This window comes from Lepidochelys kempii, chromosome 14 (genome assembly GCF_965140285.1).
Source record: "Lepidochelys kempii isolate rLepKem1 chromosome 14, rLepKem1.hap1, whole genome shotgun sequence".
NCBI classification, from domain to species: domain Eukaryota; kingdom Metazoa; phylum Chordata; order Testudines; family Cheloniidae; genus Lepidochelys; species Lepidochelys kempii.
In genome coordinates this window covers 44,982,251-45,004,676 of record NC_136393.1, presented here as the reverse complement: position 1 = coordinate 45,004,676, position 22,426 = coordinate 44,982,251, and the positions used below count along the sequence as shown (strand labels likewise).

Sequence of the window (22,426 nt, the reverse complement as noted above, 5' to 3'; positions counted from 1 at the left end):
CTAGGACCACTCCTCAATGATGCTCCTATTGTCTTTCAAGCGATCCTGCTTCACAAGTCACTTCCTGCTGCCCAGGCTGAGTCCAGCCAATGATCGCTCCCACAGCCAGAGTGGGTTTGGGGGGTGGAGGGAGAGAAAACCTGGATTTGTGCTGGAAATGGCCCAACTTGATTATCATACACATTGTAAGGAGAGTGATCACTTTAGATAAGCTATTACCAGCAGGAGAGTGGGGTGGGGGGAGGTATATTTTCATGCTTTGTGTGTATAAAAAGATCTTCTACACTTTCCACAGTATGCATCCGATGAAGTGAGCTGTAGCTCACAAAAGCTTATGCTCAGATACATTGGTTAGTCTCTAAGGTGCCACAAGTCCTCCTTTTCTTTTTGCGAATACAGACTAACACGGCTGCTACTCTGAAACCTAAACAACATAGCAACATCAGCCAGTTTTCTACTCCCAGCCTTGCACCCCGGGAATGTGCATCTTGGATTGCTCAGTCTGTTCACTGTGCTGGACAAACTCAATAATTTGTGGGTCATCCCCACAAAGGGGCCTGATTATCCACAGCCTTGTTCTCTCAAGTCAAATCCCCCAAACACTTCAATGAAAACACACAGCTCCAGACAAAATACTAAGAGCAGTTTATTAACTTGAGCAAGGGGGATTTTCAGGGATTGCAAGGGAGAAAGATGTAAAAGATCACAACTAGTTAAAAAAATAACATTTAAAAATGCATTTTAAATCCTAAATTTTACCAAGCTAAGGAAACAGGTTTTCCCACCTCACCTGCTGTTGCAGGCAGTTCACAGTTCTTAGTACCCAGGCTGGATTTCCTTCCAGTCTTGATCCACCCTCGCCAGTCCAATGCCCCTGTTGCCTTTCAAGCCTCTTGTTTCCTTCTGTCAAAATGGGAGAGGAGGGGTAAAAATGGAGGCAATTCTCCCTTGTTCTTTTGTACCACTCTCCTTTTTGAGGTTTACCCACCCCCAGTCAGTCTGAGGCCTAAGTGAACTACCAGCCTTTGCAACTCTCTTGTTCACAACTCACCTACTGGTGAATGGCCAGCTAAGCAATTAAGGGCCACTTAGCACCTAGCTGGTCTGCAGGTACCATTGTCTCTAAAGAGCTAGTCTGTGGGCGTTTTCCAGCTTTCCAGCATGTAACAAACATACAGCAAACTCTCATGGCTCCATGGACAGCGCTGATAGACACATTTTAACAGGACAATAATATTCTGCAGACGATGGCTTTTCCTAGGATACTTCACAAGACATACTTTGGAGAAGATTTATCATTTTGTAAACGTGGTGCCCATAAGAGTGTAGACCAGTGGTTCTCAAATGTTTCATTGGGCCCCCCCTTCTTTGTATCTGTGGTCATTTAGGCCCCCACTCTCACAAGCACATATATGGCCACCCAGCTCTAAAGACAGAGTCGTTGCTGGGGAGGCGCCCAGCTCTGAAGGCCTCCAATAGGAGCACAGAAGGAAGGGTGACGGAGTGAAAAGTGATATTCGTCAATATCGCTGTTCACAGCAGACTTATCACCCCATTGCCACCCTGACTTCTGCCCTGCTGCTCCACCTGGCTTTTGAGAGCCTGAGCCTGAGCCCACCTCCCACATAGGCCTGTTCCTTCTTCATCAGCCCCAGCCACCTGGGACCCACAGCCAGTGCTCTTTAAAGAAAACCCAAACAACCCACAGAGGTCACGCCTCTCTTGACACATTCCTCTGCCTCCCTTCGGAGGCCTGCCCCATAGTTTGAGAATTGCTAGTGTAGACAGTCACCATTGGGATTGGTAGCCAAGATGGTAACACCTACTCTTTTCTGTGTCTGGGATCCCCAGAGAAAATGTCCAAGCATGAGAGCGGAATAGATCCCATTAACATTAACCTTACAAAACAGTTTGGGGATTTCAGCTATACACATTCCCTCCATCCTTCAGCCCCTACCCGCAGCAATTTCAATGAGACTGGGCTAGAATTGGGCAGGTGGCATGGGCGACGGGTATAATGTCTGAATTATTGATATCTGAATTAACAGAATACAGGAACCCTTAGGATAAATTGTTAACCTCTAACAAGATATAGCTAAACATAGACCACTACAGTTACCCCTCTTCTTCCAAGTGTTTAACAATACATGTTTACATTTCAAACTCCAGCTTATCTAAGGTGGACACACTTTTATAAAGGTTAAATCTGAATCAATTACATGCGAGTTGTTTAACACTTTCTTGCAATGTGTGACAGAAGTTTAGATCCTGTGTGGATTCTCCCATGTTTAATGAGGTATGATCTCTGTGTGAAACTTTTCCCACAGTCCAAGCACTTAGAATATCAGGGTTGGAAGGGACCTCAGGAGGTCATCTAGTCCAACTCCCTGCTCAAAGCAGGACCAATCTCCAATTTTTGCCCCAGATCCCTAAATAGCCCCCTCAAGGATTGAACTCACAACCCTGGGTTTAGCAGGCCAATAGCACTGAGCTATCCCCCCACTCCCCCAAAATGAATCTGGCAGTGGTGGAATTTGAAGCCACGCCGCCAAAGAGACTGGAGCCTTAATCCAGTGCCTTAGACCGCTCGGCCACGCTACCTTCTGGGGGGTCTCTCTCCTGTATGGATTGCCTGATGTTTAACAAGGTCTGACCTCTGTATGAAACTTGTCCCTCAGTCCAAGCACTTGTGGGGTCTCTCTCCTGTGTGGATTGCCCGATGTTTAACAAGGTGTAGGAGGGGAACTGTGTGTGTGTGGTGGGGGAAAGGCCCAACTGGCATTCCCGGCAGGAATGGGGAGGGGAGAAGCTCCAGGTGGCTTCCCCGGCTCTTTCCATGGAATGGAGTATAGAGGGGGGCAGCTCACCCAGAGCCTGTGGGGCAGCCAGGCTCCCGGGAGGGACCTGCTGCTGGCGCTAAGAGACCAGGCTCTCAGCTCTTCCCATGGCCCCTCTTAGGTCAGTGGAAGCGCTCCTCATGAGGATGCACCCCACCGACCCAAGGAGGATAGTGTGGGCATTGGCTACCGCAGTCATTACGGTTGTGGCTGTAAATCAACCTAATATGAGTTAAGTTAGGTTTGGCGCACAAGCAAAAGGATTTCTCTCACCCAAAAGCATTCAGCAGCCTGAACTCACTGGAAAACCCTCCAGCCAGGATCACTCCCCCCCAAGTTCAATGATGCACTTTCAAGGTATCTTGCTGCCATGAATTGAAATAGGGGAGGGGAGATGACCAGAGGCCTTTTTTCCTCCTTCTCATACTCCGATCCTTGTTACTGGAAAAGTCTTTGCTGGGTCATGGGGTCAGGCAACTCCATGGCGTACAAGAGCTCCACACTGTGTGACAGCTGAATTGTAAATTTCTTTGTTTACCCCCCTTCTTCCTATTGGTGGACGGCCAGATAATAGATTTCTAACACCAATGGTCAATCCTTAGTCATCGCTGAGGAGTTAGTCTGTGGGCGTTCCCCAGAACGACGACATATTTCAGTAACAAGTAGGGTTACTATATGTCCGGGTTTTTCCAGAGAGAGCCTCATGAGCGGGGTTTTCCCATAACACCAAATGTCTGGGGGGGGTTTACAGAGCAGATGCACTGCAGCTCAGAACCGGCCCTAATTGGTCAGCTTCCCAACGGGTCCATGCCCCTGCATCCACAACTCATTGTTCCATTCCCCAGCATCTGCAGCTGATTGATTGCTGCCGGATCCCACCCACGGAGGCCCTAATTCCCAGCCTAGGGGAGGAGTCCCACAGGTAGGCGCTGACTGACAGCTGTCGCTGCGTTCTGGGCTTGTGACCGCCCCTTGCCACTGTGACTGTGACCAACGCTGCCCTCACCTTGTGAGTACCCCCACCGCACCCCCTCCAAAACCCCTCACTCTACCCCCCCCAGATCTCCATCCCCCCCAGTTCCCACCCCTCATCAGTGTCCCCTTTTTGGGCACCTGGAATATGCTCACCCCAGTAACAAACATAGAGTGAAAACTCCGCATTCTACATGCACTGGTCTTACACACATTTCAATGGCACAATATTCAACAGATCACGAGTTTTCCAATGATACCTCACCGGGCATACATTGTTCACAATACAGTATAACTGTGTATAAGTGGTGAAGATGGGGCACCAGGGGTTTAGTCACAAGAGGGATGAGTGTGGGATGAATGGGGCAAAGAGAGTCTCTGTCATCCCAACTCAGGACACGGTGGTACACGGGGAGGGGGTGACCAGCTGGGCTGTCAGGTTCCTCATCTCCCTCTGGCCTCATCGATGGGGGTTGGCCTGGCTTCAAGGCTGCCTCAGTCTATTGACATCCTCGGCTCCCTTCTTCCCTGTGCCCAAACTCGGCATCTCAGCAATAGGGAGATGCTGACTCCTTCCCCTATCATTTTTGGGGTGTCATTCATGGTCCTTTAGGTTTCAGGGGCAGCTTCACATGAAACTGACAAGCCAAGTGTAGTCACTCTGTGGCTGTGATGCAGTGAGTTCACAGCCTTAGCCATTTGGCTCTCAGGAGCAAATCCAGCAGTTTCCCAGCTCTGTTATTCCTGTCTTCTTCCTCTCCTAGCAGTATCTCACATCACTGCAGGGATCAGGCAGTAACTTTATTCTCCATTTCAGTCTCTGCCTCTTGCACTCTGCATCTAACTTGCACCATCCATGTCTGTGCTGAGATATTGATCACTCTCATTCTTTAAACAACACAAAAATATCTCCTGACAAAGTGTTAGATAAAAATTAAAATTAAATCTAATAAAGGACAATTCCAACAAACGATCATTTGTTTCCTGAAGTCCTCAATAAATCTGAGCTACATCCTGTCCAACTAAACTAATATCAAAGTATGTGACCTCATGGCCTTCACGAAGAGAGAAAAAACCACAGTCCAGGGTGGGTTATAAAACACTTTCACAGTCATAAAGTGAAATCTCAAAGAATCCTTTAAGGCTCAAAATCAGGAAAATAAATGCACCCATTTTCTTCTGTAGTGGCTAAACCGGCTTAATTTCTCATCTCATTATTCGGTTGTATTAGTTGCATCATTATAATAAAAGAAAGAGAAAGAAAGAAAAATCTTCCCATCTACAAATGATCTGGACTAAGCCTAGAAAAAGTCAGGAAGCAATTTTACCAATAGATGGAAACAGGGCTATAAGATCTGAAAGGTCAAACTGTGCTTTGAGGTTCATTGGGATTTCCCCACCCACTCTCAGGTCTGGGACACTTTCTTCCCAAGCCCTCAGCAGTCTGACTTAGGATCACAGACATCAAAACTGTGATTCCAAACATGGAGAGCCATGGACATGGTGCTAAGTGACACTGGGATGCGGAGGGGTAGAATTGGGTCAGGATAAAACTCTGCATTGCTGAGACAGAGGCTGATGTGTTGAGAGTGGAGTGCGACAGTGATGGGGGAAGGAGGGAAACCCTCGGACTCACCCCATCGCCCTGAAATAGCACAGAAGGTAAAACACCATATTTCACTGTCCCTGCTCCTATTCTTTTAGCATCTAGTTAATTCTGCTCCATAAGGAAGAAAATGAACAAAAACTAAATGCTTTTCAGCATGGCCCGGAGTAATGTGAGACTATCTGGGAATGAGACAATCTGGCCCCAAAGAGGAAACTCAGGGACTAGTGATCACTCTCCTAATGGGAGAGAGTTAGAACACATAAGTAAGCAGTCAAGGGACACCAGACCCAAGCAGCGATATGTGCTGGAGCCTTCTCCCTCCCCATTTTGTCACTGATATTTTTAATAAAACTCATGGAGAGATCATGGGATTCTGTGAATTTTTATTACCTGTGATCTATCCATGAGTTTTACTAAAAATATCCATGACAAACTCTTAGCCTTACACATAAGATGCTCGGGGTGAATTTACACTAGGAAATCTGGTGGAGGGTCACAGAGATGCGCTGGCTAATCCTGACCACGATTCCTACCATAGACAGATGCTCAGGAGCTGATGCTGCGGAGGTAGATGTGGGATCTCCAGGCTTCCCGCAAAAGGCCCTGTAGGAATCAGCCCCTCTCAGTGGCACTTTCTGAATGCAGAAGGGGCAGGGGGAAGAGGCAGAGGGGGTGAGTGAGGAGAAGCAGCACCTCTCTATCCCTGTGCTCTCCCTCACCTCCTATCTCGTGATCCCCAAACACTCGATAGCCCCAACACCCAGCTCCCCCTGCTTCCCAGCTCCACCAGCCCCAGCCATTCAATCCCCAGTGTCCTCCCCAGAACCCATTGCCCTGATGCCTTAATGTTGGATCCCCCAGAACCCAGCGCCCTGGGGGAATTCAGTGAGGGGAGCAGTTACCAGTCCCCAGGGACACTCCCCCTGCAAGGAACAGCGCCATGTAAGTGTGGGAGCCCATCTCAGGGGCTGGGGACAGGGGTATAGAGCGAAGGTGGGGCCTTGCCCAAGTGTCTTTCTCCTCATCTCCATATCAGGGGGATCCCGGCTGGGAAGGGAGAGGGGGGAACTTCAGCCAGGCAGAGGAAGCGGCTGAAGGAGTTTGTCTCTCTCCCTTCCCCCATCTGTGACCCATCAGCTCAGCAGCCAGGGCGGCAGCAAGGAAGAGGGGCTGATCTGGGCTTCTCCTCCTCTGCTTGGGGTTTGCTTAGACCAGGCAGAGCCAGAAGGTCACTGACCAGCTGATGATCAGCTGATGCTGGATCCTCACCCCAGCGATGGGCAGCTGGTTCTTTGGGAGCCAAACACCCCTGATATGTGTGGGAATGAGGAAATGGGTGTCACCATGGCCCTAGTCAGGGCCCTGAGAGAATTTCCCAGCTGTGTGGAGGAGTCTCTAATGTCCACTGTGTTTTAGCTCCACTTGGAGCATTTTCCACACTGAGAACATCGGAGAGGTTTTTTCCCTGTGCGGATTTTCAGATGCCTGATACTCCGGGAGCACCAAATGAAGCTTCTCCCACATTCAAGCTCTCTGTTTTGTGGATCACTGAAGTGTGAAGTCAAATTGAATCTTTTCCAGCAGTCAGGCTATTTCTGGGGTCTCTCACCCTTGTGGATCTTCTGATGTTTGGTGAGCTCTGAGCTCTTACTGAAGCTTTTCCCACACTCAAGGCATTTATAAGGTCTCTCCCTCATGTGGATTCTCCCATGTCGAGTAAGGTATGAGCGCTGACTGAATTTTTTCCCACAGTCCAAGCATTTATGGGGTTTTTCTCCCGTGTGGGTTTTCTGATGATTACTAAGTTTTGTTCTGTAAACAAAACTTTTCCCACAGTCAAGGCATTTGTAGGGTTTGTCGCCTGTGTGGATTCTCTGATGAGTAATAAGGTGTGTGTGCTGCCTGAAAGTTTTCCCACAGTCAAGGCATTTAAAGGGTCTCTCTCCTGTATGCACTCTCTGGTGTCTAATAAGTTGTGACTTCTGAATGAAGTTTTTCCCACAGTCCAAGCATTTATGGGGTCTGTCTCCTGTATGGGTTGCCTGATGTGTAATAAGTTTTGTTCTGTCAAGAAAACTTTTCCCACAATCAAGGCATTTATAGGATTTCTCACCGGTGTGGATTCTCTGATGCTTAATAAGGTTTGAACGGCAAATGAAACTTTTCCCACACTCAGGGCATTTATAGGGTCGTAATCCTGTGTGGATTCTCTGATGTGCAATAAGGTGTGAGCTCTGACTAAAACTTTTCCCACACTCAGAGCACTTGTAAGGTGTTTCTCCTGTGTGGATTCTCCTATGTTTAGTAAGGGATGAACCTTCCTTAAAATCTTTCCCACAGTCAAGACATTTATACGGTCTCTCTCCTGTGTGGATTCTCCCATGTTTAGTAAGCTGTGAGCTCTGACTGAAAGTTTTCCCACAGTCAAGGCATTTATGGGTTTTCTCGCCTGTGTGGGTTTTCTCATGTGTATTAAGGGTTGATTTCAAACTGAAACTTTTCCCACACTCAAGGCATTTATAGGGTCTCTCTCCTGTGTGGGTCCTCTGATGTGCAATAAGGTTTGAAGTTTGACTAAAACTTTTCCCACACTCAAGGCATTTATAGGGTTTTTCTCCTGTGTGCAGTCTCTGGTGCCTAAAAAAGTTTGACTTCTTACTGAAGCTTTTCCCACAGTCTAAACATTTATGGGGTCTCTCTCCTGTGTGGATTGCCTGATGTCTAGTAAGTTTTGTTCTGTCAACAAAACTTTTCCCACAGTCGAGGCATTTATAGGGTTTGGCCCATGTGTGGATTCTCTGATGCTTAATAAGGTGTGAGCGGCTAATGAAATTTTTCCCACACCCAAAGCATTTGTATGGTCTCTCTCCTGTATGGATTCTCCTATGTTTAGTAAGCTGTGAGTGCTGACCGAAAGTTTTCCCACAGTCCAAGCATTTATGGGGTTTCTCTCCTGTGTGGGTTTTCTGATGTGTTTTAAGGGTTGATTTCAAATTGAAACTTTTCCCACACTCAAGGCATGTATAGGGTCTCTCTCCTGTGTGCAGTCTCTGGTGTGTAATAAGGTGTATCTTCTGAATGAAGCTTTTCCCACAGTCCAAGCATTTATGAGGTCTCTCTCCTGTGTGGATTGCCTGATGTCTAATAAGTTTTGTATTGTCAATGAAACTTTTCCCACAGTCGAGGCATTTATAGGGTTTGGCACCTGTGTGGATTCTCCTGTGTTTAGTAAGGTGTGAACGACAAATGAAATTTTTCCCACACTCAAGGCATTTATACGGTCTCTCTCCTGTGTGGATTCTCCTATGTTCAATAAGGTATGAGTTCTGACGGAAAGCTTTCCCACAGTGCAAACATTTATGGGGTTTCTCTCCCTTGTGGGTTTTCTGATGTGTGTTAAGAGTTGATTTCAAACTGAAACTTTTCCCACACTCAAAGCATTTATAGGGTCTTTCTCCTGTGTGGATTCTTGCATTTTTAATAAGGAATGAACTTTTGGTAAAACTTTTTCCATTGTCAAGGCATGTATTGGGTCTCTTTCCTGTGTGCAGTCTCTGGTGTATAATAAGACTTGGCTTCTCACTGAAGCTTTTCCCACAGTCCAGGCATTTATAGGGCTTCCCTCCTGTGTGGGTTCTCTGATGTGTACTAAGTTTTGCACTGAAACGGAATCTTTTCCCACAGTCAAGGCATTTGTAGGGTTTCTTTTCATTGTGACTTGTCTGCTGGACTGTGGTTTCCTTGGGATCCTTGCATCCTCCGCCATGTTGAATGGATTCATCAAGTTGCATCCCGGGATAGTTTCCCAGCTGCATCTCTGATCTGTGTCGATCTCCCCAGGCTTCACCCTGTTCCAAGCACTGGGAAAAATTCCCTTCAGCTCTTCTCAAAAATGTCTCCTGCAGTTCCACTTTCTCAGGACCTTCCTGCTGCTGATTCTCCTCCTTGTTCTCACTCACTGTCCTATCACCTGCTGGGAGAGAGAGAATCCAGACAGGAGTCACTTCCTGAGCTGGGGAGAAAGAACAGAAAGGGGAATAGAAAACAGGGAAAACACAACACAGTGACTGTTGGGGAGATAGAGACATTGAATTCTGCCTCCACATCCCTCCCCAACACTCCCAGGGAAGTCAAGTCAGGGAGGAAATTCCCGACAGCTAACAGGATGGGTGGGAAGCTGTGACTGATCTTTGCCTTCATGATACGACACCTGCTGACTGCAGCCCTGACCTGGGTGAGAAGGGGCAGAACTGGGGGCTCCCGCTCACTGCACAGTTTGGGAGTCCCAGCTTTTTCCTTCACTCACCTGATGGTTTCTCTGCCAGTTTTCCTGACGCCTCACCTGTGTGGGTGCCTCTCGGGTTCTCCCTTTCCTTGGAGTCCTGGAGATCTGGGACCCACGGCTCTTCCCCTCGTTCCAGCCGGGCGATCAGGTCCGGTTTGGGAATGGGGACTCCTGCGCAGGGGGTGAAATCAGGCAAGGTCAGGGCGCAGAGAGCACTGGTAGACTATTTGCCATTAGGAACATTCCTTGAGTTTAACCTGACTCTACATGGGACTGTGGTAACCCAGACCCTTTGGGAGAAGCAGAAATCTGGGGGCACAGGGTTCTTGTTATACCCGCACCCGGAGGTCTCAGGATAGATGTGCTGAGGGGACTCGTTGACACACACACAATTTGGGTGCTAAGCTTCTGCCTATTTCCAAGCCTGCAGAACTGAGAGCCCTCCCCACGGCTGCAGCTAGTCCCAAGAGGGCAGGTGAAAGGTGTTTGAAGGAGAAATAATAAAGGCAGGACAATACCCTTCTTCTGGCCCCTTGAAAGCTGGAGAGATGGGGATAAATTAGCCTGTCCATTAGGTTTCTGATTCCCCTGTTCCCTTGAATGGGGTATGGAGATGCAAGTCTCTCTCTCACTGCAGCTGTGGTCTACACGACCCTCCCCCCCAATCCAACTGACCAGGGAAGAACCTGACCAGATTCAGACACGCAGACCCCACGGCTTCTAATAACCGAGGGGACAGGAATCCCTTACCCAGCGAGGTCACTGTCTCATAGTTCTCCTGCATGACGTCCCTGTAGAGGGCTCTCTGAGCGGGGTCCAGCAGAGCCCCCTGCGCCTGGGTGAAATACACAGCCACCTCCTCGAAGGTCACTGGCCCCTGAAACAAGAGTCCCCCACTGACTACGTGCTGCCCCTGCCAGAATCCCACTAGTCACAGTGGGGAAAAAACAAAACATTGAAGCTCTGGGAGGGCTGGAGAAGCAGAAACCCACCCCTTCCCTGCTCAGAGGAGCTATGTGGCTTCAGCAGGGTGGGAGAAGGTGAGAGCTCCTTGTCCCCCACAGCACACGGAGCAGGGCAGGGTCTTCTCATTTCCCACACACCTGCCACCCACAGGCAGATACGGGAAGCAGAGCTCCGAGCCAGGGACAGGGACAGGAATCCCGACAGTTTCCCTTCGTATTTCACAGCAGCCTCTGGCCAGTGGGGTCAGGCTCCAGCACTGGGAGTCTGGTCAGTTTTCCCAGCCCTGCCCAGAGGGCTTGGGTCTTGTTTTAGAAATGGGGGAATGTTTATAACACCCTTCTCCTCCCTGCCTCTCCCTCACGTCATCCAGCTGCTCCCTGAAAATCCCCTACCTGAGCTGGCTCCACCACAGCCATTTCCCTGCCCTGTCTCCTGGAAGACGGGAACCATCTGGAGCGAAACGTGGATGCGATTCCTCAGCCTGTCAGAGGAGCAGGGAGATTGGGCAGGTTTCATGAGAGGCTGGAGTCCATGTCACTCCCCGATTCCCCCCAGGCTCTCTCCCTGCAGACAGACGCTCTGATTCTATGATTCTGCCATGCTGGGAACAAACCCAGTTAGTTTATTACCACCCCAGCCAGGCCCCCACCCCCCATGAGAACTTAACCCTCCGGGGACCCTTTTAATCCTCCCCATAACAGCATCTCTGCATGAAATGCTGGAAAAAGAGCAGAATCAAAGGAGTCACTTCAGGGTACTGCCCCACAGTGTATTGTGACCCCCTCTAGCTCTCCCCTGTCTCCCTAAGTAGCGCGGTGCTCAGCAGAGTGAGCAACTGGCTTTTCCTCTCTCAGCTCCTGCCCTTGTTCCCAGGAGAGTCAGTCTGCTCAGGTGGATGCAGGGAATAGATCTGGGCAGAGCTGGGAACCTCCTCCCCACTTGTTGCTCCTACTGCCCCTTACAGTCTCTCCACTGTCCCTTTTTATCTTCTTCCCTCTCCCTGGGAGAATGGGTGACTGCCCCACTGACATGGACCTTTGTCTCATTAGGCAGATCAGCCCCTGACACTGGTAACGGGGGGTTGAACCTGGCTGTGTCACTGAGGGCAGCAGCTCTGGGACTTGCAGACCCAGGGAGCTCCCTCTCCTTGTAGGCCAAACTCACCAGCCAGTCCCTGAAAGGCGCCCTTTGTGCAGAGTCATTTCCCTGCCTGGCTCCAGCTCTTTCCCCAGGTCTCTCCATCACCTGCAGGCTCAGGCTCAGGTACCCTAGAGGCTGGTTCCAGCGGGGTATGAGGAAGCGGGAATGCTCTTAACGTTTTTTTCTGAATACTGTGTGTGCCTCACTTTCCCCATGTGTTACTCAAGTATTGGGGGTGGGATACGGGTGGGATACAGGTGATTGTGGACATCCCTAGAGGGCAGGTGTGACTGGAGACTGGCTGCCTGGGCACAGAGACACTCTGTGGCTGACACTCTGTATCCTGACAAGCAATAGCTGGAGTCCGTCCTTTGCAAGAAGCCAGCTGAAGGTGGTGGAGAACAATCAGAGAGGGGGAGGCCAGGTGACCTGTTTTCCTGGGAAGGAGAGAAAGCACGGAGGAGGGGCAGCTGGGCATCACTGAGGATGGGGGGCTGAAATCGGGTCAGTCTCCTGTTTTAGGACTCTGTGGGGAGAGCCCAGGGCTCTGGACTCTGGATTCCCTTTGAGCCAGACTTTGCTGAATGCTCCTGATTTCTGTGCTAACAAGCTCTGTTCTACGCTGTCTTCTCAGCGACCAACAAACCCTTCTGTTTTCGAAGCCAGCTGAGAGTCACCATGGTGGGGTGCATGGCCCCTGTGAGGGGTGTGTCAGGCTTCCCCAGGTATCCCATCCAGGTGGACTCCCTGCGGGGAGCTCGCAGTGTGAACAGGGGTGCTGAATACTACGAGGTCAGACCCAGGAAGCTTCTTGTCCTGGTGAGAGTGTGCTCCGAGGGGTGACACACTGCACCAGAATCCTGCCTGGCTTCATTCAGAGCCATTCCAGAGCTCCGAGACTGTGACTGTGTGACACAGGGCTGTCGTGAACACCTACCTCCCCTCCAAGCTCTGATTGCCTCAGCTCTCAGGTGAGTAAAGAAGGAGTGGCCATGCCAGGTGGCTGGCCTGCAATGAAAACATCCGATGGAGCTCTGGAAACAATTTAATACTGTACACAGCAATGATGATTGTGAAGCTTGGTTGAGGTGGTGAAGTCAGAGGGTGGGATATTTCCCAGGGAATGCCTTACTGCTAAATGATGAAGTAGCACTCGGCTGAGCCCTCAAGATTTAACAACACTGTTGCTAATGTAGCCTCACACTCTACAAGGCAGCACGAATGAAGGGAGGAGAGACAGCGTGGAAGACAGAGACACACACCGTGTGTGTGAGAGAGAGATGTGCATTGCCCCTTTAAAGTAGGCTGACCGCATTCTAAGTACATTGCCTTTTTAAGTAGATCAGCAAGTTGATATAGCAGCTGCTGCCAGCAAGCTCCCTCCATCCTGAGCCCTGTCGTGTCCCCCACACTGCTCTGTGGAGGTAGGGGGGCAGAAGCAGGGGAGGGGGACACCCTGACATCAGCACCCCTCTTCCGCCCCCTGCACAGCAAGTAGGAGGTTCACGGGAGCAGCTCCAAGGCCACACAGGGAACTCAGGGGAGCTGATGGGGGGCTGCTGGTCTACCCTGGTTCCAAGCTCCCAACGCTAGCTCCAATGGGCTGCTCTTTCTGCAAGCAGTGGACAAAGCAGGTGGCTGCCAAACAACGTTATAAGGGAGCCTTGCGGAACTTTAAATGAGCATGTTCTCTAATTCAGAGGTTCTCAAATTGTGGTCCATGGACCATCAGTGGTCCACGAGCTCCATTCAGGTGACCCGGGGATAGTTCCCTCTAAGGTGCATGCCTGGGCAGCCGTACATGAGAAAATGAAGGGCCAGCCACCTAATTAGTGGAGCTGCGCAGACGTGGCTCCACTAATTAGGTGCCTGGACCCTGGAGAAGATGCACATGTAAGCTCAGGTGGTGGCCTTGGGGAGAATAAGAGGTGGGTGGGAGGGGGCAGTGGTGAGAGAAGAAGGGGTGGGGGAATTTGGGACATACAGGGCTGCAGCGGCTCCAGGGCTCCAGCTGCCGGGGAGAGAGCCTCCTTCTTCCCAGGCCCAGGTTGGGAGCTGCTGCGGTGGGGGAGAGAGGGAGAGATCCGCCCTCCTTCCCAGTCCCAGCTCAGGGGCTGCCACGGCAGGGGAGAGAGGGCACATCCATCGCATTAGAAAGGTTAAAGACGACTGATATTAAAATATGGGTTGTGTACTTTTATGTGTAGAGCAAAAAAGCATTAATTATTATTAAGGGTTTTTTATATATATAGCACTTTTATCCAAAGCGCTTTACAATAGTTAGCTAATGGGACAAGCAACATTTGGAAAGATCATTACGTGGTCCACCGAGACCCTCAGCAATTTTCAAGTGGTCTGCGAAAAAGAAAGTTTGAAAACCACTGCTCTATTGATTAGCAATGTAACAACAAAACAATGTTAACCAGGACGACTTTAAGTGAGGAGTTACTGTATATTGGCTTACAAGGCAGGTGTGTGGAGGGGGAGTGCGGGGGGGGGGGCAGAACTTGGATCTGTTCTGGGAACAACCAAAAAAATATACAAACCCCTGAATGCTGTCTGTCCAAGTTACATTTTCGTGGCAATGCCTAATTCGGAAGAGATACAGTTTAGCTACCCTGTGGTTAGCGAGCAGGGAGATGCTGAGCTCAGAGAGTCTTTACGGTTTAAAGCACCAAAACTGTGGATCAATCGGCTCATTCTCCTAGGACAAGAGTGCCCCCACTTGGTCTGGGCAAGTTGCTTATAAAGGGGATCCCTGCACAGTACAGCACAGCAGGATCTGCCATGACACTATCCGGCCTTTGCTCTCCTGCTCATGAAGGATGTCCTGTCCTTTGCAGGAGAGAGAGAGAGGAGGAGCAACATCACCTTAAATTTCAACCTCAACCCCTTTCATAAAATGCTGACAGGCCAAAGCTGTGAAATATCATCATGCCGTTTCTACACAAGGCAACACTCAGGGAAGATGAGATGAGCGCCCTGCTGCTTCGCGCCTTCTCTTTGGACTTGAAACATCGAATGTGGGTTGCACCTGGACTATCCAAGCTTTAAACATGTTCAAGAAGAGATCAAAGGTCTGACGATTTACAGTATTGGGGGGAAGGTCTCCTGCACTTGTCTGTGGTTGCCCTGACCGCCACTGTCAAAATTAAAGCCACCTTACTTCTGAATAAGAGCGTCCACACAGGGGTTTGAAGCCCTGGGATTTATTGGCATTAACTTTACACTGTTAGCATACAGACAAGCTGTGAGGAAGGAAAGGAAAGGGAACATGGGAGGTGGTGGGAGAGTGCTAACTTTTTAGGTTTTGGTGCTAACTCTTTAGTTTTAAATGTTTTCATTTCTTTTCCAGGACGCCCCCACAAACAGGCGCAGACATTCAGAGGCAGCGCTTGGCAAAGGAACAGGAGTAGTAGCCACCCAATCCAGATCAGAGTTTTCAGGCCATGAACAATAATGGGTCATTTACCATCAGAATCAGCGGCAGAGTCTGCGTCCATAAGAAAATGGGCGTATTTACCATGGCGCAATTAACCTGTATTAGCGTAGCAGCCGTGTTAGTCTGTATCCGCAAAAAGAAAAAGAGGACTTGTAAATTTGTTAATCTCTAAGGTGCCACAAGTCCTCCTTTTCTTCTAACCTGCATTAGCTATCCCGTTGCAAAACCATAAAAGAAAGGGTGAGGTGAGCACTGTGTGTGTCCTGACCAATGCAAAGGAGAAACAGAGCGATTCCTTTTTAAAATGATTTGACTTGGGCCGTACAAATCGGTACACGTGCCAGAAGGAAGAACATCCCTGAAGTGGATCACAACAAAGAATGTAGCATCCATAAAAGGCTGGGAACTTAAATAGGCCATTAGAAGTACAAACAATGTGGTAGAAAAATCCACATCAATGATGCATGCAATAAATGAAGTCAGAGAAAAGTGAAGTGGGCACTTCCGAGTGTGCAGGATGGGGGGTTACTTACAGAAATAAGGTTTTAAAATCAATTTTCAATTGCAAGGGGGTGCTGGGAAATCATGTTCCCAGAAGGAGGGATAGCTCAGTGGTTTGAGCATTGGCCTGCTAAACCCAGGGTAGTGAGCTCAATCCTTGAGGGGGCCATTTGGGGGATTGGTCCTGCTTTGAGCAGGGGGTTGGACTAGATGACCTCCTGAGGTCCCTTCCAAGCCTGGTATTCTATGATTCTAAGGGTAAAATGGCATCATATGTTACAGGATTATACAACCAGCCTAGATATATGGACCTTTTGGAAGGGGTAGCAGTAAACCTATGAAGCTAGTACACCCCAAAGGCTCAGACACAAAAAGATAATAAGACAAAAACAAAATGTATTCATTTCTTTATTTAAATTCTAGACTGTTGGGTGCATAACTCACGGGGTTTGAATTCTTGGGGTTGTCAATTTGTCTTGGGGTTGCATATCTATGCTTAGCAAAACAAAAAAACACAGAAAGTTCCTTTTGAGAAGCCCTGTATAGGAGAGGTTTCAGAGTAACAGCCGTGTTAGTCTGTATTTGCAAAAAGAACAGGAGGACGTGTGGCACCTTAGAGACTAACCAATTGATTTGAGCATGAGCTTTCGTGAGCTACAGCTCACTTCATCGGATGCATACTCTAAGGCCCTTAGGGACAGATTTTCAAAAGGATTTAGGCCTCTAGTGGCATATTACAAAGTATCTAGGTGCCTTGAAACTTCTGGCCTTTAGTGAATATTTGGGAACCAAGTTCTGTAGACAAATGGGACATGGGATAAAGCACTAGGGTGCTGGACAGAGAGACAAAGAAATTGGCTAAAGCAAGACCCACTGGTGGAGCAAAGGAGACTGAAGGGGGTTTGAGCCAGCACTGAACTCGAATTACAACACTGCAATAGAAACAGGAACTGTTACACTAGACACACGGGGAGATGTGGTAGCTGATCGGGATGTAAAAGCGTAGCCGGTAAACATTAGGCTGACCGGTTAACCGGCCTTAACCATTAACTCCGGCAGCCCCATGCGAGCCGGAGGGAGCCCAGCGCCCGTCTCGGCCACGTGGCCGCGGCAGACCCTCAGACGGATCCCAGCCCCCTTCCAGCGCCTCTGCTCCCATCCCCGCACCCCGCAGGCCCTGACTGTGCCCCTGGGCCCCTCTCCTTCCCCTGCCCCCAGCTGGGGCACCCCACAGTCCATCCAGTTTGGCCTCTGCCCACCTTCTGCCCCTCCCTATTTGCCCCCCTCGGATCTCCCTGAGCTGCAGGCTCTGTCCACAGCAGCGCGGCCAGGGAAACAAAGCAGCTGGGGGGGGGGGGGCGGTAACGTGATCCTGCCCCCGCCCCGCACACACCGGGAGCTGGCGGCAGCTTTCCTGGGCCCGGGGCAGGGAATCGCAGCCAGCTCAGCTGGGAGCAGCCTGGGGCCAAACCCGCCCCCTGCAGCCCGGGGGTGACGGGGGGGGCGGGTCTCTCTTACCTTCCCCCCGAGCGGGGCCCCCCGGGGCAGGGGCCGGGCCGGGAAGGGGCCCTGGCCGGGCTGGGGGCTCTGCCCTGGGAGAGGCTCCCGGGGAGCAGCGGGCAGGGCCCGGCTGGAGGTTCCCCTCTCGCGGCTGCGGCCCGGGCTCCGGGCTCCCAGCACCAGCCGCCAGGGCTCGGGGATCTCGCCGGGAGCCAGAGTCCCCGCAGCGGCTGCGAGTCACTTCCTGGGCCGGGCCTGAGCCCCGCGATCCTCCCCCCAGAGCCGCCCCCCAGCCGCTCCTGGGTCCTAGCGATCAACTCACCGAAGGATCAGCATCCCTGTGCCCGGCTCCTGTTACACTCACAGGCTCCAAGGTCACAAGGGACCATCATGAGCATCTTGCCCAGGGGTTCTCACCACCAAATTTTTCGTGGTCTCAGAGTGTGGCCAGCAACTCTCGCTGGTGGCGGTTCTGACACTTTTTCTTAAAATACTTAATTAACTTTAGGACAAACCAATAAATATGCCCTCGGGTAAGTGTGGGGGGGACACAGTCCTGCTATTGTGGGGAACACAGCCCCGGTGGAATTGGCGAGCGAAAGGATCTGAGTCCTCGCTCCCACTCCCTTCACCCAGAACTTCTCTCCGCATCGGGCTCGCTAAGGCCTTGCTTTAACCTGCCCCCCTGGTCACAGGCTACTGGCACTAATTCAAAATGTCTGGTTGTCTCAGCTGGCTGGGCCAGATTTGTAGGGGAGAGAGAGAGAAGGTAAAAGGAGAGAGAGTAGAAGGGGGAGGGAGGGAGGGTGGCATAGTAGTTTAGACCAGTAGGAAGGAAACAGATGCGTGAGGGGAAGGCTGGCAGCAGAACCTCAAGTCTCACATCCCAGGGGGAGTTCAAGATTTAGCCTAAGACGAAGGAGTTGAGGATGTCAGCTGGTTCCCCTTCACTGGTTTGCCCTGCTTAGCTTGCCTTTCAGGATCAGGATGATGAAAGCCCAACGGTGCCATGCTGGTGGGTCCCAGGAGACAGCGGGTGTGAGACATACCCCAGGGTACAAATCTGGACTGTTGAACTGCTGAATTCTGCATCCCAGGGCATGTTTTACACTGTTGCCCTGTGCGAACAACAAACCCCTCCACGCTCTGCTCACACACAGCCACCAGCCTTCAAACTCACTCCTGGCTGCACTGTACTGAGTGTGACTAGCCAGACACTCATGAAGTTACTAAAGGACTCAGCAACATCAGCCAGTTTTCTACTCCCAGCCTTGCACCCCGGGAATCTGCATCTTGGACTGCTCAGTCTATTCACTGTGCTGGACAAACTCAATAATTAGTGGGTCACCCCCCCCCACACACACACAAAGGGGTCGGATTAGGTCATAGCCTTGTTCTCTCAAGTCAAATCCCCCAAACACTTCAAGGAAAACACACAGGTCCAGACAAAACACTAAAATGCATTTATTAACTGGAACAAGGAGGTTTTCAGGGCTTACAAGGGAGAAAGATGTAAAAGGTCAGAACTGGTTAAAAAATAAAATTAAAACATGCATTTTAAATCCTAAATTCTACCAGTCTAAGGAAGATGCGAAGCAAGCAGGTTTTCCCACCCCACCTGCTGTTGCAGGCAGCTCACAGGATCCAGGCTGGATTTCCTTCCTGCCTTGGTCCGCCCTCCCCTGTGGCCTTTCAAGCCATCTTGTTGCCTTCTGTAAAGATGGGAGAGGAGGGGTAAAAATGGAGGCAATTCTCCCTTGTGCTTTTATACCACTCTCCTCTTTGAGGTTCACCCCACAGCCGGGGGGCAGGTGACAGTCAGTCTGTGGCCTAAGTAAGCATCCAGCCGTCTTTCACATCTGGGGTTTTCAACCTTTTTCTTGCTGACGCCCCCTTCTGCATCCTATAAAAACGCCAGGGTGCATGTGGGGGGGGAGGGGGGGAGGAGTGTGGGGCTCCGGGCCGGGGGGACACCCTTGGGCATAGCCATAGTTTTACTTCTATTGGGGGGGGGGTCAAGGGCTGGCGGGGCTCCAGGGAGGAGGCAGCACCTCCACCCCCTTACTCACTCAGGAGGCCACCCACCTGTCTGGGTAGTGGGGGGATGCAACCAAAAAACATAACTCAGTGGAGGGGACTCAGCTCAAAAAGTTAGAAAACTGCTTAGGGTTCAAGCAGGAGGTAGCTAGGGGCTGTGTGGAGGCAGGGGGTAGCTATGGGTGCAGGAAGGAGGTAGCTAGAGGCTGGGTACTGGCAGGGGGGGTTCCCAGTACAACTCACAGCTTCAGGGGGCATTGGGGGTCCCAGCTTCAGCCTCCCCACTGCTCCGAGATTTGGAGATGCTGGGGGCCACACCGGCTTCTGCCTCCCCCCTGCTCCCGGCTTCAGGGATAGGGGGCCTGCCAGCTTCAGCTCCACACTGCTCCCGGCCGGGGTAAGGGGGGGCCCCCGGCTTCAACTCTGCGACGCTCCTGGCCGGGGCGGGGGAGCCCAGGAATGTTGACAGACACATTTTAACCAGACAATAATATTCAGCAGATGACGACTTTTCCTACGATACCTCACAAGACATACTTTGTAGATTTCTCATTTTGTAAATGTGGTGACCATAAGAGTGTAGACCAGTGGTTCTCAAATGTGTTTCAGTGCCCCCCCCTTCTTTGTGTGTGTGGTCATTTACGCCCCCACCCTCACAGGCACATACATCGCCATTGAGCTCGAAAGGCAGAGTCGTTGCTGGCAAGGCCCCCAGCTCTGAAGGCCTCCAGCAGCAGCACAGAAGGAAGGGTGGCCACGTGAAAAGTGATATTCCTCAATATCGCTGTTCACCGCAGACTTATCACCCCATTGCCACCCTGACTTCTCTGCTGCTGCTCCACCCGGGTTTTGAGAGCCTGAGCATTTATCCCCACCTCCCACATAGGCCTGTTCCTTCTTCATGAGCCCTAGCCACGTGGGGCTGACAGCCCGTGCTCTTTCAAAAAAAAAAAAACAAAACCCTCACAGATCATGCCTCCCTTGGGAGGCCTACCCCATAGTTTGAGAATTGCTAGTGTAGATCGTGACCGTTGGAACTGGCAGCCAAGATGGTAACACCTACTCCTTTCTGTCTCCGGGATCCCCAGAGAAAATACCCGAACAGGAGAGTGGAGCAAATCCCATTAACATTAACCTTGCAAAACACATTTTGGAGATTTCAACTATTAACATTCCCTCCATCCTTTAGCCCCTACCCCCAGTGATTTCAATGTGACTGAGCGAGAATTGGGCAGGTCACAGGGACGATGGATATAATCTCTGAATTATTGATCCCTGAATTAACAGAATACAGGAACCCTTTGGATAAATTGTTAACCTCTAACAAGATATAGCTAAACATAGACCACTACAGTTACCCCTCTTCTTCCAAGTCTTTAGTAATACACGTTTACATTTCAAACTCTAGCTTATCTAAGGTGGACACACTTTTAAAATATCTCTCTAAAGGTTGAATCTGAGGGTAAATCTCAGTCAGTTACATGCAAGTTGCTTAACGCTTTCTTGCCATGGATTCTCCCATGTTTAATGAGGTCTGACCTCCGTATGAAACTTCTCCCACAGTCCAAGCACTTGTGCGGTCTCTCTCCTGTGTGGATTGCCTGATGATTAACAAGGTCTGACTTCCTCTTGAAACTTTTCCCACACTCAAAACACTTGTGGGGTCTCTCTCCTGTGTGGATTGCCTGATGTTTAACAAGGGTTGACCTCTGTATGAAACTTTTCCCACAGTCGAAGCACTTGTGTCTCTCTCCTATGTGGGTTGCCTTATGTTTCACAAGGGTTGACCTCTGTCTGAAACTTTTCCCACAGTCCAAGCACTTGTGGGGTCTCTCTCCTCTGTGGGTTGCCTGATGTTGAACAAGGTTTGATCTTTGTATGAAACTTTTCCCACAATCCAAGCACTTGTGGGGTCTCTCTCCTTTGTGGATTGCCTGATGTTGAACAAGGTTTGACCTTCGTAGAAAACTTTTCTCACAGTCAAAGCACTTGTGGGGTCTCTCTCCTGTGTGGGTTTCCTGATGATTAGCAAGATCTGACTTTCGTTTGAAACTTTTCCCACAGTCCAAGCACTTATGGGGTCTCTCTCCTGTGTGGATTGCCTGATGATTAACAAGCACCGACCTCCATTTGAAACTTTTCCCACAGTCTAAGCACTTATGGGGTCTCTCTCCTGTGTGGATTGCCTGATGATTAACAAGCACCGACCTCCATTTGAAACTTTTCCCACAGTCTAAGCACTTAAGGGGTCTCTCTCCTGTGTGGCTTTTCTCATGTGAATTCAGTGCTGACTTTGAACTGAAACATTTCCCACATTCAATGCATTGAATGGGCTTCTCTCCAGTGTGGCTTCTCCTACGGTTATTAAGATCTGAGCGCTTACTGAAGCTTTCCCCACTGTCCAAGCATTGAAGAGGTTCCTCTCCAGTATGGATTGTCTGATGTGTCGCAAGCTGTGATCTCACAATTAATCCTTTCCCATACTGCAGGCAGTGCCAGGATGTCTCTTCTTTGGGATTTGTCTGCTGCACTCTGGGATCCTCGTCTCCTTCTCCACCATTAATAGATTCATCCACTTTCTTCCTTAGGTAGTTTCCCAGAAGCCTCTCTGACCTGTGCCAATTTCCCAAGGCTTCTCCTTGCTCCCAGCAATGGGAAAAATTCCCTTCAGCTCCTCCTAGAATGGTTCCCTGCGGTTCCACTTCGCCAGGAACTTCCTCATGATGATTCTCCTCCTTGTTCTCACTCCCTTGCTCAGCACCTGCTGGGAGAGAGACAATCCAGACAGGAGTCATTGTACTGGGGAGAAAGAGGAATAGCACTGAGGGAAAACCCAACACAAAGACTGAGCAATTGGATTCTGCCTCCACATCCCACCCAAACACTCACAGGGAAGGAGAGTCGGGAAGGAAATTCCTGCAGCTAAGAGGCTGGGTGGAAAGGCGTGAGCTATATCTACTAACCACAACCCTGCTCTGGGTAAGATGAGGAAGAACTGGGGGCGTTACTCACACCATATTTTGGGATTCTCAACTTTTTCCTTCATTCCCTGGATGGTTTCTCTGTCAGGCCTCACCTGTGCGGGTGCATCTACGAAGCCTTCTTTCCTCACAGGCCTGGAGATCAGGCACCCACGG

The 22,426-nt window shown here is 50.2% G+C and overlaps 2 protein-coding genes across 2 annotated transcripts in view; both read right to left on the bottom strand.

Moving 5' to 3' along the window:
• Positions 1-6,731: 6,731 nt before the first annotated feature.
• LOC140898031 (uncharacterized) lies at positions 6,732-10,574 on the bottom strand. The gene is made up of 3 exons (XM_073311426.2): positions 10,454-10,574; positions 9,725-9,874; positions 6,732-9,391 (listed from the first exon to the last, which is right to left on the bottom strand). The coding sequence occupies exons 1-3, from the start codon at positions 10,485-10,487 to the stop codon at positions 7,008-7,010; spliced, it is 2,568 nt and encodes an 855-aa protein (XP_073167527.2). The 5' UTR covers positions 10,488-10,574; the 3' UTR covers positions 6,732-7,007.
• Positions 10,575-18,721: 8,147 nt separating this feature from the next.
• The window catches only part of LOC140898079 (uncharacterized), a 49,149-nt gene continuing 45,444 nt past the window's right edge, over positions 18,722-22,426 (bottom strand). The window contains 1 exon segment of the mRNA XM_078848545.1: positions 18,722-21,732. Coding sequence (XP_078704671.1) covers positions 20,759-21,732 — 974 coding nt within the window. The 3' untranslated portion in view covers positions 18,722-20,758.